Source organism: Liolophura sinensis, chromosome 4 (assembly GCF_032854445.1).
Source record: "Liolophura sinensis isolate JHLJ2023 chromosome 4, CUHK_Ljap_v2, whole genome shotgun sequence".
In the NCBI taxonomy this organism is placed as follows: domain Eukaryota; kingdom Metazoa; phylum Mollusca; class Polyplacophora; order Chitonida; family Chitonidae; genus Liolophura; species Liolophura sinensis.
The window spans coordinates 4638436-4655545 of NC_088298.1; the positions used below are offsets into that span (position 1 = coordinate 4638436).

The window sequence follows — 17110 nt, forward strand, 5'->3', positions numbered from 1 at the left end:
ATCTATGTTGTACAGGTGTCAAAAGGAAAAAATGAGCTGTCATTTTACAGTTTACCGGAGTTTGAAGAGTGGAAGAGAGACACAGATAACTGGCACACATGGAAGATAAAGTACTACAAAGGTATTTACCTCAGGATTACTTATGCCTGCACAGGTACAGTGTAACTAGCACAACTCTTTACTTTTCCCATGTCAGATGCCAATGTAAGTTTTATCGTCATATTCATGATTGGTGGAGGCCTCCATGGCTTAGTGGTTAGAGGGATTGTGCAGCGCAATGGCCGAGGAGCCTGTCACTAATGCAGTTGCTATGAGTTCAAGTCTCATGCTGGTTTTCTCTCTGGTCATTCTTGGGAAGGTTTGCCAACAACTTGCCGATGATCGTGGGTTTCAGCCCAGTCTCCTCCCAATCAAATCACTAAATATATTCATTATTGCTCATAATTTATTCTTCTGAGAGGCTGCCCATTAGTTTATATTCATTATTTAATCCATGCTCACATGGTGTGATTGATTGAATTGGCTCATCACATTCAACCAGTGACATCAAAAACAGGAGAAATGTACGTATATGTCCTTGTAAAATTCAACAAATTTTTACAAAATGCAGCTTTACAAATTTGCCTAGCCTTGTAATTCCCACTGATGAGTTATAGTAGCCCCATGTCTCAGTTTCTCTGATGCGTGCCTCTAGGTTTGGGAACCAGCACGTCAAAGGAGGCCAAAGATTACTTCTCAGACATGGACCGTCACAGAATTCCGTTCAAGTATGCTGGAGCCGAAGACGATGCCTCTATTGTGCTGGTAAGCTCAGTGGAATATAGAGAAATGAATTTTTGGTTAATGTGCATGACAGGTGTAAATGTTGAAGAGGCAAGCCTTCTCTGGTTTATTTGTTGCAGTAGCATTAATCCCGCCACAGCTGATTGGCTACCAGGGCGAGGTTGCTCAAAAGTGTCTTAACTTTATGATGGTAAAGGGTATTTATGATGGACTATCTGGTTTTTTTTTTTTTTTTTTTTGCTTCATGGGGCATTTTAAATCTTTCCTGAGGGCAAACTTGTATGACTTATCAAAGACTCAGTGTTGGAACTTTTGGGACTCTTCGGTAAAAAGGTACCAAACATATACGTAGTCATGTAGAGACAACAACAGAAATGTTGACGAAAGGCAGTTACGTATGCGAATGTGTCCCTGCTCGATTTTCTGTATTGGGCATCTGAAATGTGCAAAATGTTTTGCCTTGCCCTTATTGCAGTGTCTGGAGGTCATATTTATCATCATATTTGCGGGTTTTTCGTGGCCCCAAGTGGGCTTTCGACAGCTCTATTGTAGGCGCAAAAGTTACGATCTGTCAAGGGCTTAAATTTGTTTTGAGAAACAGTGACTTCAAATGAGACCAGAACACTTAGACCTGTTCATTGAAGTTGAATCCCGCCCTGGCCCTTTTGGCCGTAGCTTTAGGTATGGAGGTAACAGCCCAAAACCAGAATTTGATCTGTAACTTGTGGTGAATCCATGTTCAAAGCTTTCGTTCAGTATGATAAATTGTTATGGAGATAACTGTTTCATGATCAGGCGTAAAGGTATGTTCCAATGTGTATACCACTATAAAGGCGACATAAACTTTATTTTCTGTTTTATGGGAGAGCCAGTAGGAAAAAAAATATATAATTAATTGAATAAATGTGAAAATTTATATTTTGTCCATTGTTGATATTTTTTACAATTTTCTCAGAGGGCCTCAGATTGTGTAAATACCTTAAAATGAGCTAAATTTCATCCATGACTGTCTTCCCCATTTATCCTGATTCTGAGAGCCTATTGATTATAGAAAAGTGTTTTGAGGTTTGCGTGGAAGATCAGATGATATTCTATGAGAAAACTATGTTTCTCTGCCAAAAATGATATTTTGTGACATTTACTTGCCTCTAAAAATGTGCTTTTGTGGGCGAAATTTTAGGTCATTAGGGTACGTCATCAAGAGAAAATATAGTCTCCACATTAGTTGGTTTTAAAGTTTTATTTTTATACCCATCGACAACATTGTAAAAAGATTTATTCTGCCCATGAAACAACAATAAAAATTGTTGTGGCGTAAGGGAACAACAAATAACTAAATTAGCAAAGTGTTACGATATCTTACACGGCAGAGAGTACGTTTTCTGATTTGTAGTTATTCTTGAATGTCTCCCTATTAATGTAAATCATGGACTTCTTCAGCCTCTGGATTGAAATGTCCTCACACTTTCTGTTTAGGCCTTCAGCAAGAAGAAGATCGAGGAGCGAAAACAATGGCTGACCAACTGGATGGAAGAGCGGACACGCCGTCTGGAGATGGGACTGCCAGAGGTATGGACATGAGTGAAAATCAGGCCAAACCTTCCCCACAGGCTAGTCTGTAGTGAACCATAGCTCTCCATTGTTTCCACCACAGGCTAGTCTGTAGTGAACCACTAGCTCTCCATTGTTTCCACCACAGGCTAGTCTGTAGTGAACCACTAGCTTTCCATTGTTTCCACCACAGGCTAGTCTGTAGTGAACCACTAGCCCTCCTGTGGTTGCTCCAAAGGCTAGCCTGTAGTGAACCTCTAGCCCTCCAGTTGTTCCCCACATACTAGCCTGTAGTGAACCACTAGCCCTCCTGTGGTTCCCCAAAGGCTAGGCTGTAGTGAATCTCTAGCCCTCCAGTTGTTCCCCACATACTAGCCTGTAGTGAACCACTAGCCCTCCAGTGGTAAATAGTGAGAAATGCCAAGCTAAAAAAAAAACTCTTTTTCAATACTTGTTCTGAAGCACTCTCAATGTGTTGTTTCAGCTATACCTGTATGGTAAAGAGACAAAGAACATCAGCTACAATGAGTTTGTGAACCGTGAACTTGTCCTGTTCAGCAATACCGACAACGTGAGGTCAATTCCGAGTCTGGTGGACGGGTTCAAACCCGGCCAGAGGAAGGTCATGTTCACCTGCTTTAAGAGGAATGACAAGAAGGAGGTCAAGGTCGCACAGTTGGCTGGTTCCGTCGCTGAGCTGTCGGCCTACCATCATGGTGAGGTGAGTGACTGGGGGATAGGGCTCAAGGAGGCCGAGTGGGTGACTGAAATGGGAGACTCGAGGACAAGTTACACAGAAGGTGCAAATGACTGTAGAACGCATCGTTTTCTTCTGTGACATTGCAGTGTGTTTGCTCTTCATGTATGTTTTTATGAGCGCACGGACACTGATAATTGTGACATAATAAAGGAAAGAGCAAAGCTTTGGACCATCTTGATACGGACAGGAAAGAGTTTTACCAGTTCCCCATTAGTCCAGTGTACAGGGCCTTGAGAGTGACTGGATGAATGATTATGGCTTAACACGAGGGGCCGTTAGTAGAGATAATCTCAGCTGATTTTGATGGATTAGACTCATCTGCGAAGCTGGTGTTCTAAAACTTAGACTTGCTGGAATCTATCTCAGGGCATTAGTTTGATTTCTGTGATTTTTTTGAGAGATAACTGAAAATTTACAGTCCATATATATATATATATATATATATATATATATATATATATATATATATTCAAAAATCAAGACCTGATTACCCACGAGAATGACTACTATCATGTATGTGTAACTTTGAAAAAATGTGGTAGGATAAGTCAGTTTGGGAACTGACTTGTGTGCCGTTGTTGTTGTGATTGTAGAACTCCCTCATGGGAACTATCATCAACTTGGCTCAGAATTTTGTGGGTTCTAACAACCTCAACCTTCTGCAGCCCCTGGGTCAGTTTGGGACGAGAATCCACGGGGGTAAGGATGCTGCCAGCCCCCGTTACATCTTCACCATGCTCAGGTAAGACTGACGGGTCACTACACATTCACAGCAGGTTCAGGCTGGGTTTTAGAGGAGGGCGTCTTTAACATCAGCTGAACTCCTGGCTTAACGGAGTACCAAACCAGTGTGATAACATCTGTCCTCATAACTCAGAAATTAGTGAGGCCCATGACCATAGTTAAAAAGTTCATAAAAGACAACAAATAATTTAACCTTAGTTACTTCGGAAGAGGGTTGGAAACTGTCCTGAACGGTCACAGACATTTGTTCGGACATTCTTGGTAACTGTCTAAATCAGCTGTTAGTGCGGAATTCTTGAAAGGCCTTGGAATATGCCATTGTAAAAAAGCCAGACACACAATGTTGTGTCATTCATACCCTGCACCCACATGGATAATAGGCAAAACAGTGTTCAGGTGACGTCCGCTAAAAAAACAGCTGTAGAAACTTGTAGAAAAAATATACCTCATGCCAGGTTGGATCAAATTTGTAACACGGCTCCATTTTTGATTTTCTCAGTGTGTGCCATTTTGCTTACTTTGAACTCTGATATGTCGGTTAAGCAACATCACAAAAGTAAAAAGGTATACTTTTTCAACTCTTTAACACTTTAGCGATACATATATACATTTGGTCTGGTGTTGGCTTTTCTCTTAAGTTTACATATTAATGTACATGTATTGTTCTCCTTCCAGTTTTGATTGACTTGGGTGTTCTTTTTTTTTTTTTGTATTGATTATTCACTGAGTACAGCACTCCACCTTAAGATCTTATTGACCTTGATGCACTGGTTTTCAGTCCCCTGGCCCGAATCTTGTTCAACATCAACGACGACCCGTTGCTGAACAGCTTATACGACGACAACCAGAAGATTGAACCTGAGTTCTACGTGCCCATCATACCCATGGTGCTGGTGAATGGAGCCGAGGGCATAGGAACAGGGTGGAGCACCAAAATCCTCAACCACGATGTGCGTGAGGTCGTGGCCAACATCAAGAGGCTGATTGATGGAGATGAACCAGAGGTCATGGTAAGATCACATGATTGTCACGTGATGGCTGCTAAATTTGAATATTTGTGTTTTAGTTGGGTTCATTGAACTGTTGAGGAAAGTTTTAATTGAATGTTACATATTTTCTTCGGTTCCATGTTTATCAGTAACAACCAGACATAGAATTTCATGTTTTGTTTATTTGCTTGTCTTGTGGAATTTATCAGGGGTTTCTGGAAATACAATATTTGGAGTTTCATACTTGCAGAGTTAGCCTCCTTTAATACAGTGTTGAATCCATGAAGTTTTCTGTTTATTTGTTGTTGTAGAATCAAATGGCCTGCCAAACGTAGCCATCAGTTTAAGCAAATAGGCCAATTAAAGCTTGAAAGTTTACGATAAATGACCTAAAGTTTCGCACGTGAGTTTCTGTCGATTACTCTCACATGATCTGAGTTGGCAGCAAGATGAAAGAAGAGAGTGATTAGCCCCCTGTCCATTTTGTTACCCTTGGCAGCTCTGGCTGCTAATCCTGTAACAGACTTGCTACATTGGGTCAAGTCATAGTGAGGTGTGCAGACTTGTAGGCCTTATATACATCTCTAAATATACCCCATGAATGAAATCAAAGAAAGTATCAACACAGGTGATGTCTATTACAAACCTTTAAATTCCCAACACCGTCTGAAATCATGACCGCGCCAAACAAGGAATGTACATGTACAACGTGCACTGCAGACGAATCGATTATTCGGGCTAGACCTACGTGGAAGTCATATCACGCTGTTATCTGGTTAACAGTTGTCTGTTAAGAGCTCTCAGTATGCAGCGAATATGTGTACAAATGTATGTCGACTAAAAATGAATTTCACTGAGAAATCTGTCATCAGCTGCCTGTGTCCATGTAATTCAAATTTAGTACCGGTATCTCGGTCAACATGCACGTTTTGTTTTGTTACAATTAGAACTGTCCTATTGCAGAAGAGTTACCTTTCCTGCGTTTTGAAATTGGGAACTCCCCATTAAACATAGAAAAGATAGCTTCCAAAAACAACCACGTTTAACTTTGACCCCTTTTCGGGACCACTGTGTGCGAATCCGGCATATTGGGAGTTAGGACAAGACAGGATTTGTTCGTGTTGTTGACATATTGGAAGTTCGCACAACACCCTGACTGGCTATATATTAAAATAAAGTGCATGCTTTATGATTACCAATATGCAAATATGCACAGGTGTCGCCTGCGACAGGTAAGATTATTATTTTGCCTTTGGTCGGCCAAAATCCTGCAATCGACAGATATAATAGACACGTGGAGATTTCGAGCCCTGTGATTGTAAGTTGTCACTTTAATCGCAGTTTGATATCTCCTGCTGGTGGTTCTGCTGCAAGTAAGGATTCATGGGGTGCTAAGTTCTGTTATAGCTTTGTACATGAAGAGCTCTTCATGCATATTAACAGATATTTGACATGCCACGTGGAAAGGTGGTCTGGGTGGTCACGCTCAAACTGACTATTCTACAGACAGTTTTCTCCTGAATTCCCTTTCGTCATGCAATGGCATTAAACAATCAAAATGCACTGTTTTTGAAGTAAATCTTTATGTACTAAATTCATTATGAGGAAAACACGAACTGTTGGTGACAGGAGTATAGACTATGTTTATTACATTCTTGAACTATCAGTATAATCCCCTGATCACCGCCGATGATCTCCATGCGGGACCCAGTCAGTAAGAACTACGATCAATGCCATGAATCCTGGGATACACTTTCCGAGTCCCAGAGCGAAACTTTAGGGCATTTACCATATCATTTTTCAGCTGACTGTGACAGTTAATCGGTTTGATAGAGCAGTACTATCCAATGTACTGCCCAAATACAGAACTTCATTAGATTTTGTATAAACTAAGGGCCATATCATTTTTTTGCAACCCAACATTACACTCTCGCTGATTGGTGCATCCTGTCATATAACCTTGTGTATTTCAGCTGCCATCTTTCAAGAACTTTAAGGGCACGATACAGCAGCTGATCGAGAACCGTTACGTGATCAACGGGGAGATCTCGATCATCGACGATCAGACGATAGAGATCACTGAACTACCAATCAGATCTTGGACACAGAATTACAAAGAGGACGTGCTGGAGCCCATGCTTCATGGCACAGAAAAGGTCCAGCCAATGATCCAGTAAGATTTCTCTTTTGTTTATTTACCTATTTATGTTGTGTTTTATGCCGTACTCAAGAATATTTCACTTATACGACAGCAGCCAGCATTATGGTGGGAGGAAACCAAGCAGAGTCCAGACAAAAAACCCATTATAATTCGCAGGTTGCTGACAGAATTTACCGTATTCGCATGAGCTGGACTTTAACTCACAGCCACCACATTGGTAAGAGGCTCCTGGGTCATTGTGCCGCGCTGGTGTGCTAACCTCCTCAGCCATGGAAGTCCCGATTTCTCCTTGGGCGCCATTGGAATTTATATTCTTCATCTTCTGTGGTATCATGCATGTCTTGATATCTTGGTATCATGCATGTCTTGATATCTTGGTATCATGCATATCTTGATATCTTGGTATCATGCATGTTTCTGAACAGAATTTATGGTAAATGACAAGATTTTGTTTGGTTTTCAAAAAACTTACATATGGTTCTGAGACTTATATTTTTCAAGTAAGATATGCTATTTTCCAAAACAGCTGTCTAAGATCAGTATTTCTGTCAATCTGATAAAAAGAGGAATTTGGTAATGGGCAAAATTTGAGGTCATTTAGCGTTTTGTAAAAAGTCTACCATTGAAACAGAAAATTACCTTTCTCCATTTATGAATATCTCTATGTTTTTGTCATCCTTTTAAATGTTTTCAGAACTTTGTTCCCATTTGATAAATTTTTTAGCTTTTCAAAGTTTGAAATGTACTATAAGCCCTCCTAGTTACCAAATTTTTTAATACTGACTAAGTGATATGCTGGAGAAAAAGAAAAAAAACGATTGTGAACTAAGTTTTGAATTTTGAAGAACCCCCTATCTATGCTGTTAAATGAGAGAAGCCAGTAGATTTGAAGCACTGGTTACATGTCAGATGATTTTGTTTTGATTATAGGGACTACAAGGAGTACCATACAGACACGACGGTGAAGTTTGTGGTCAAGCTGACCCCGGATAAACTGGCTCAGGCTGAGGAGACTGGACTTCATAAGGTGTTCAAGATACAGACGACAGCCACAACGGGAACAATGGTACGATGTCACACATTGCTGCCCGTTAGTGCTCAGAGGCTAACCTTCCACCAGAAAAACTCCATAAATTTAATGGAATGAAGTATCATATTAAACTGGAAATCGTGATATTTAATCCTTATTATTATTATTACCTAATTCCTCAAATTTTTTGCTTCTGAGAGAGCAAATTTCTGTCCAATTTATGCAGATTTTTAATTTGATTTTAAAGACACACCTGCATTGATTGGACGGGCTAATTTCAAGGCTTCACAAAAAGTATAATTTGATCACTAAACACAGAAAAATGTCTTCAGAATATGCTTGAATACACACCTTGCAAAAATGTGAAAAGTTGAAGAATTACAGAACTATGATTTTAACAGAGTGAAAGGGGCTTGTGGCTGTAATACTGTATGCTTACAATGTCCCCGGCAATTTCTTCTTCATTATTTTGTGGAAGAGTGAAATAAGATGTACATTCACATATACACACATACATCCACATAGATATATCTACATATTCACCTCTCCAGAATTGTAGTTCACTTTGAGATGTTTTCCTGTTTCTTATAGTAAAAATTTACGTAAAACCAGATTCATGTAAAAAGCGCTGATAATGTTGAATTTGTTGGCTTTCACTTCTGCATTTATTTATTCTACCACCATGTCGTAAGAACTAGCCCTCAGCAAGCTGTTAGGTTACTGGTCATAAAACCTGTGCCTTTAGCTTGAAAATTTGCATCTCACCTGTGTTGATTCCAAGGCACGAAATACTGCCAAAAGTAATGGTATTTTATAAGAATCTTTTGAAATTGAGCAGAAATAAAGCAATTGTAATGTAAATGTACATGATGATGTAACTGTAGTTCCCAGTCCTCTGTCCTCACAACCTGCATGATGATGTAACTGTAGTCCCTACTCCTCTGTCCTCACAACCTGCATGAGGATGTAACTGTAGTTCCCAGTCCTCTGTCCTCACAACCTGCATGAGGATGTAACTGTAGTTAATACTCCTCTGTCCTCACAACCTGCATGAGGATGTAACTGTAGTTCCTACTCCTCTGTCCTCACAACCTGCATGAGGATGTAACTGTAGTTCCTACTCCTCTGTCCTCACAACCTGCATGATGATGTAACTGTAGTTCCTACTCCTCTGTCCTCACAACCTGCATGAGGATGTAACTGTAGTTCCCAGTCCTCTGTCCTCACAACCTGCATGAGGATGTAACTGTAGTTAATACTCCTCTGTCCTCACAACCTGCATGAGGATGTAACTGTAGTTCCTACTCCTCTGTCCTCACAACCTGCATGAGGATGTAACTGTAGTTCCTACTCCTCTGTCCTCACAACCTGCATGAGGATGTAACTGTAGTTCCTACTCCTCTGTCCTCACAACCTGCATGATGATGTAACTGTAGTTCCTACTCCTCTGTCCTCACAACCTGCATGAGGATGTAACTGTAGTTCCTACTCCTCTGTCCTCACAACCTGCATGAGGATGTAACTGTAGTTCCTACTCCTCTGTCCTCACAACCTGCATGAGGATGTAACTGTAGTTAATACTCCTCTGTCCTCACAACCTGCATGAGGATGTAACTGTAGATCCTACTCCTCTGTCCTCACAACCTGCATGATGATGTAACTGTAGTTCCTAGTCCTCTGTCCTCTCAACCTCCAGTTGTCTTCTTTCAGGTGTTGTTTGACCGTAATGGCTGCATCAAGCGCTACAACAGCACGCTGGACATCATGAGAGAGTTCTACGATGTGCGTCTGAACCTGTACCAAAAGCGCAAAGCTTACCTGGAGGGTATGCTGGCCGCGGAGTCCCTGCGCCTGGACAACATCGCACGATTTATCATGGAGAAGATTGATGGCACCATTGTCGTCGGTATGCCCTGCTAAAAATTTCCAGCTTTTTCCCCTCACCTTTCAGAATCATTGTTTCTTTTGTTCCTTTTTTAATTTAGGGCCATGTCGTAAGGCTGTGTTATTGCCTTTTTTTAAGAGAAAATGTTGCCTAGGTTACGCTGCCATAAAGCAATGTTTCCACTGGGTTCAACCCAGTTTCTCCCTACCACCATGTAGGCTGCTGTCGTATAAGTGAAATATTCTTGAGTACGGCATGAAGCAAATCAGATAAATAAATAAATCCATTTATTTAAAAAAAGGCAAGTAGCATGCTGCAGAAAGCTGTCTAGTGCTGACCATGTAGCCTCCTACTGTCCTGTGGGACCCTCTAACCATTTCAATCAATGGCAGCTGTGGCATCCCGGACCTCGTTTTCTATATGTAAATGAAAACCCTGTATAAGACAGTGTTATTTATGAGAAAGGTCTCGTGAAAGCAAGGTTACAGTCTCCTAGTGGTTAGCATGTTAACACAGCACAATGAACCTGGAGCCTCTCACTGAATGGGGTCGCTGTTAGTTCAGTACCAGCTCATGCTGGCTTCCTCTCTGGCCATATGTGGGAAGGTTTGAAATAAGAAATGAACGCGGGAAATGAATAAAGTAATATGTTTGTTTTCAGAGAACAAACGCAAAAAGGACTTGATCCAGACTTTGGTGATGGCTGGTTATGACTCTGACCCTGTCAAGTCCTGGAAAGAGGCTCAGAACAAAGCCGTAAGACTTTTTCATTACTCATGAAAGGAAAGACAAGAAATGATGTAACCCTAGTTATTTTGTTAGAAGATGCAGAAAGACCCAAACGGTCACAGCTATTGAACTTTTAATTTGGAATCCTTAGGAGACCATAAGATACACCGTGTTAGAACAACTGAAAACGCAATAACGCATCACTTGTGCACCAAACATGTATAGCTGTAAGGCACAACATAGTGATGCCAGCAGGAACAGTTCATTCTTGGGTTATAGAAATAACTTTTTTTTGATTAGTCAAAATGAATAACATGGCAGCACTTTTAATTATCTTATAGCGAAAAGTTCAAAGAGTGCTTGGTCATTCAGTTGTTATTAAAAGTTCAAAATAAATATGACCTCAAATTAAATCCAGGTCATAACAAAGACGACTGAATCATGCAAGGATATTCCAATTTTAATACGTTTCACACCTTTAAACGACATTGTGTGACCTCAGTATTTGTTGTAGTCATTATTCGGAAGAGCTTGAAATATCAAACATTTTAACCCCTGCTACTCCCATGTTACAACTTGGAAAATGACCCACCATGTCGCAAAGCAATGTCACTCTGTTGTTGTAACATCGCATCTCAAAAAGTGCTTTTTTGCATGAATTCTGCCGCATGTATGATGTTGAGACTATGTGACTGTTATCATTTGCAGGATTCGACTGAAGAGGATGGAGATGACAGCGACAGTGAAGCCTCAGGCTCCAGTGGTCCAGACTACAACTACCTGCTGGGAATGCCCCTCTGGAACCTCACCAAGGAGAAAAAAGATGAACTGCTCAAACAACGCGATGGCAAGGTACAGTGGATTTTGTGCTTTGTTCTTAAGCAGATTCGTATATCAGAACAAAATTGTTCAGATTGCTGTGTGAGAGAAGGAGCCCTGCGAGTTGTTGATACACAATTTGGCACACTGCAGAAAATTTAGGCAGCTCCAGAAAACTGGACATATTATACAAACCAGATAATACCAAAACAAAAATTGGGTCTTCACCCCAGAATGGATCGGAGTAAATGTGCAGTGACGTCATTTTGATACCCTTTTCAGCTACAGCAAACCCTAAAAAAAAAAACCCCAAATTATGAGAATATTGCCTGTTGACGTTTGCCTTAAATGTTTGAAAAAAGTCCCTGTAGTCATGTCTATAATTTGGTATTTAAGGCTTTATGTTAAAATTTTGTGATGTCTGAAAATATTTTAGCCCAAATTAGGCTACTGTAAGAATACATACATCAAAAACTTGTATTTGTCCCTTGATGTATTAATGGGTTAGGTGTATTTATTTGTGGTGTCTAGAATGTGAAACCATTGTAGGGAGTGGCACTTGCGCTGTGAGGAGTATGAGCAAGAGCCAAGCGAAGGAATAATGACACCAGAAGTATCTTGGATTCCCGGTTATTGCCTTCTGTAACTAGTGTACTCTAATCCTGAAATGTAACTAGACAAATTGGAAAGGAAATTGTGCACCTGAAAACAGAAAGTTTATTGTACCGAAATTGTTGATGGCAGTGTGAATTTTACGTGGTCATTTTATACAAAATGCTAGTACTTTGATTTTCTTCTTTAGTAAAATATTAAAATAAAAACATGTAAACCTTTGATAATAATTAACATATGTTTTTCCTTCCAGGCTTCAGAACTGAAAATTTTGAGAGGTAAATCCCCTAAAGACTTGTGGAAAGAAGATTTGGAGAAATTCCTCATTGAACTGGATGTAAGTTCTCTCATTGAATGCATTGTCCAGTTTTTATGTGTTTATTATACACAGAAAGTGATTAGCTAGATGAGCGATGTTCTCTTCACCTGAAGAATGGGGACTTTGTAACTGTTAACTGTCTGGTCAGCTTCGTTGAAATGTTTTCTCTGGTCTCATAACAGAAATGGAATTGAAAAGGATTTTGGATTAGTTATGGAATGGGAAGTTGAATTTTTCTGAAATTGAATGTGGTATTTCAAAATGGTTTCTTGTATTTTTGAAGGTTTTTTCATGGTATTTTTGGAAGTTTTGTTGTGGTATTTCTGGATGTTTTGTAGTGACATTTCTAAAGGTTTTGTTGTGATATATCTGGGTGTTTTGTTGTGATATATCTGGATGTTTTGTTGTGCAGTTTCTGAGTGTTTTATTGCAATATTCCAGAATGTTGAAACTCAAGAACGAGAAGAGGCTTTAGAGCCCCCTAAGGTTGGAGGGAAAATGAAAGGCAAACCTAAACAGCGAAAACTGCCCATGATGGAGACAAAGCCATCTCCTATGGGTCGCCGCGTTGACCCGCGAATCGATTCAGCCATGAAAGAAAAGGCCCAGAAAACGGCAGCTGCAGCAAAGAGAGGAAAGAAGGTTGGTGCTGAGTGGAAAACTTGTCTTCCACTTTTCAACCTGAACCACATGATATTGACCGTTTTTAAAAATTATTTGTTTAGGGTAACCAAATGTAACCGGATTATGATTTTTTGTTTTATTTGTCTTTGTTTCTGGCTAAGAAAGAAGGTGGAAGCTGTAAAGAAATTGACTTTAAGAGAAAACAAAACGTGACAAATTTCATCAAAAGCCCAGTAAAACTTCAGACTGGGCTGTTTGTTGGAGTTTTGTCAGGTTACCCCAAGCAAATATTGTTTCATTAGATCCAGTCGGCTGCTTAAAGATATGTTATCCAGGTTACAAAGTTTCCTTCTTGTTTTCCTGGGCTGAAATTTGGCATGGTGGCATTCACATAATTGTCAAACAGCTGATAAGGGTCATAGCCACCCAATCAGGGGCCGGTGAAACAGGACTTTACCACTTTTGTCTTGCGTGCATCCTTCTCCATTTTCTGAAATACACTACCTGGAGTGAAACTCTGAAACATTTGCTGCTAAGGGATACCACCTAAGAAGCTGAAAAAAATGGAAAGGCAGCCCAAAGGAACAAAAGTAAATATATCTAAAAATAGCAGCAGATGACATTAGTCCTTCCCAGCCTGAAAGCATTAATTATGTACTGTAGCCAAATTGAGTGTTGTTGTTGGACAATATGCCACAGAGTTGTGTCCCTTTAAGTAACTGTTTATCTTTACTTTGTTACCAGGGGAAGGATGTGGTGAATGAACTGAAGTATGAGGATGATGAGGATAGCAAACAGCCAGATCTGTTCAAATTCCTGAAGAAAGAAGACGGTAAAGACGATGAGCCTAAAAGTCTTGCTGAACGGCTCAATATGAAAGGCAAACCAAAAAAGCCAGCAGCTCCAAGGGCTAAAGGTGAGGTGTTGGGAGTTGCGCCGAAGAGTTTTGTGAAGTCAGCAGTGTTATTTGGAGCAGGGAAGATGAAAAGTAACATTATTATTGCCAATCTTGAGTATATCATTTAGGCAGCAATCAGTCTATCATCATAGAGAGCTAAGGGAAAAATTTTGGAAACCGCAGGTCTGATTTTGGTGTTATTTATAGCGTCTGTAATTTGTAAAGTAGCAAGCAACATTTTAAATTTATAGCGTCTGTAATTTGTAAAGTAGCTGGCAACATTTTAAGCATTTTTTCTGCTGCAGAACTAGTAAATTAAAGAAATATTCTGCCATTATCCAATATGCTCAGATACAGGCAACACCTATATTTTGTTTGATATTTTTCATTTGAGCAATGATATTTATAAATAAGCAAGTTAGAAGTGAAGCAGAAATCTTCACATGTAACTGTTTCATATGTAGTTTACTAGTTATTAGTAGACAGAAGATTTTGCCTGTGCGAATGCATTTGAAATGTTCATTAAATAAAAAGTATTTTGGTAATTGCTTTGACTTGACAATTTTTTTTTTTTAAATCGGAATATTTCAGGTTAAGTGTTGCGATCTACCTTAAAGATGTTTTTTAACAGTTGCAAAACAAGCAATTTTTTTTACCGTAGACAGTGTTTACAGTCCTAAAACAAGCAATTATTTAGCTTAAAGACAGTGTTTACAATCCCAAAACAAGTAATTTTTTTTTTTTTTTTTTTTGTTTCAGCAAAGCCCAAGTCCGCATCTCCCAAGAAGAAAAAGAAGAATGTGTGGGAGACAAGCGATGAAGAGGAAAACTCCGACCTGAGCGATGTTGACCTAGACGGGAGCTACTCAGCACTGCCAGCCGTTGACCGCGGACCACGAAGAGCTGCAGGTATTAAGGGGCCTCAGATAAATTGTATTTCACGTAAAGTTTAGCTTATTTAAGTAACACATTTTTGCACGATTCTCATGGACTCATCCAGCTTATATAGCTACTTATATAGAGTTTTTGTCAAGATTGATTAATTTGTTACTAGAAAAAAGAGTGTTGGCCTCAAAAGTGTTATCTTCAGGCCTTTATGTGCTTCTGAAAGAGTGTTTTTACAAGCCATCCTGATTTGAGATAGCGCCAGAAGTAGGCCACATTAGGCAATAGTTTAGTGAAGTTTGTTTTAATTGGCAGTTTAATTGCTGGGGCTGGTAACCATTATAAGTGTAAATAACCAGGTTTCCAAACAAAAACAGAAGTGCATTTTTACAGGCCATCTTGAATTGAGATAGGGCCAAAAGTAGGCTACTTTGACAATAGTTTAGTGAAGTTTGTTCTAATTGCCAGTTCAATTGCAGGTCAAAAATGCATTTTTAGAGGTAAAAGTCCTAAAATATTTCTTTTGATTTGGAAACTAATGTTATCCTCTGTTCCAAACAAGCCTCAAAGCACATTTCTAATATCAGTAGAACTCCCATAATAAGGAAACATGAACAACTTAGTTTTGGACGAAATTAGGTCTTTTGCAGTATTTCAGACCTCCACGTTCTGTTTTAAGGCTTAGAGTGAGGAGTAAGGATTCTTTTGTTTTCCACAGCCGCAAAAGCCAAGAAATATGCGTTTGATGATAGCGATGATCACGTGACCAGCGATGAAGACACGGAGTTGAAGCCGATAGAGAACAACGGCACAGATCACCGGCCGGCTGTCCTCTCCGACAGTGAGGATGAAATTCTGCCCCAGTCCAAATCTGCGTAAGTAGTCTAGTGAAAGCATCTGTCTCGAATTCGGGAGACCTGGTATCAAACCCGGGACTGGTCGTACCAAGGACTTTATGAATGGAACGGGAAACAGGACTGGTTGGCCCGGTGTCAGTGTAATATGACAGCGGTGTCATGACTGGTGAATTAGGCATGTATGCTGTAGTGGTAGCACTTTAGTGGCATGGTTTGAAAACCTGTCTTAGCATACTGAAGTGATTTGTCGCTATGGCAGTTGCATTTTTTGCGAAGTTACGCATACATTAAACATCACACAAGAAATATTATAGGGATTCGTAGAAGTCAAAATTTTTTACAACCGGACACTCAAGATTAAGTTTTTGTGTGATCCAGATGGAGTTTATTTATAATTTAAACACCGACTATAACCTGGTATTGAATTAAATGAATTAATTTCATTTGAGGTTCATTTCTGATGATGATTTTATTGTTGGTGCATACATATACTTTTACAAGTATATTATCCTCACCAGAGATATACATTGTATAATAATACAGTTATAAACCATGGTGATTCTTGTTGAGTTGTTGATTGTTATAAATATTAGAAGAAAAAAAGGAACTAACAAATATTACATAAAAAAACAAACATATATGGGCCTACAAACACAAAAGACAAGGCTTATTCTGATTAGAGGTATATGCTGTGAACTAGCGATATTTGTTATTTGCTGGAATTTACTTTCGCGAATGTACTCCAAAGATGGTTTTGCGGGATCAAGGAAATACTGAAGAAAAAGTCTTAAAACTGATTAATTTTCCAAGTTATAATATAGAAGAAATTACAGTACTCAAGCACGTCAAACAGGTATGATCAAGAGTGGCTATAATCCTCTTTGGTTTCCGGCAGTGTCGTAAGTCCTCGTATACTGTATTAGAGATTAATTCGACGGGGGATGGATTATCATTATGTAAGATGACATTCTCACATACTTTGAGTAGTATTCAAAGAGCCTAAGAGGTGTCACTTAGTGCAAGCAATCAAGCAACACGATTAGTTTTCGATTTTAATGATCCTCTGTGGCCTGTCAGAAACTGCTAACATTGCGTAGTTGTCATACCGCCATCGCGTTGTTGTATACAGTTCATAATTTGTTAGAAGCTCACTCATTGGTCCACAGGAGACACACAGCCAATGGGATAGCGTGTATCAAAGCAACATTCATTGGGAGACAGCACATGTTGTATCTACTTTTTTTTAACTTTATTTGAATACCGGAGCTTGATCCACCTAAATATATATGGAATCTAAGTGTGTTTTATGCCTGCTAAACTGTTATCACCTTTGTTTGAATATATTTAAAGCCATATTTTAATTTAATTACATCTCGTACAGCCAATACAGTCGTACAGAGTCACGGATGCAGCCGTTGGCCATTGAAGGTGATCGCTCATCGCTACGCATATATTTTTGAATGC

General features: G+C 39.5%; 1 protein-coding gene across 1 annotated transcript in view; it reads left to right on the forward strand.

Annotated features, from left to right (window-relative positions):
- The window catches only part of LOC135464559 (DNA topoisomerase 2-alpha-like), a 42524-nt gene that overhangs the window by 13745 nt on the left and 11669 nt on the right, over positions 1-17110 (forward strand). Inside the window, 16 exon segments of the mRNA XM_064741983.1 lie at positions 16-121; positions 695-804; positions 2260-2352; positions 2819-3055; positions 3688-3836; positions 4617-4848; positions 6801-7000; positions 7919-8054; positions 9729-9924; positions 10565-10659; positions 11341-11484; positions 12317-12400; positions 12824-13024; positions 13751-13922; positions 14664-14813; positions 15508-15664. Coding sequence (XP_064598053.1) covers positions 16-121; positions 695-804; positions 2260-2352; positions 2819-3055; positions 3688-3836; positions 4617-4848; positions 6801-7000; positions 7919-8054; positions 9729-9924; positions 10565-10659; positions 11341-11484; positions 12317-12400; positions 12824-13024; positions 13751-13922; positions 14664-14813; positions 15508-15664 — 2462 coding nt within the window.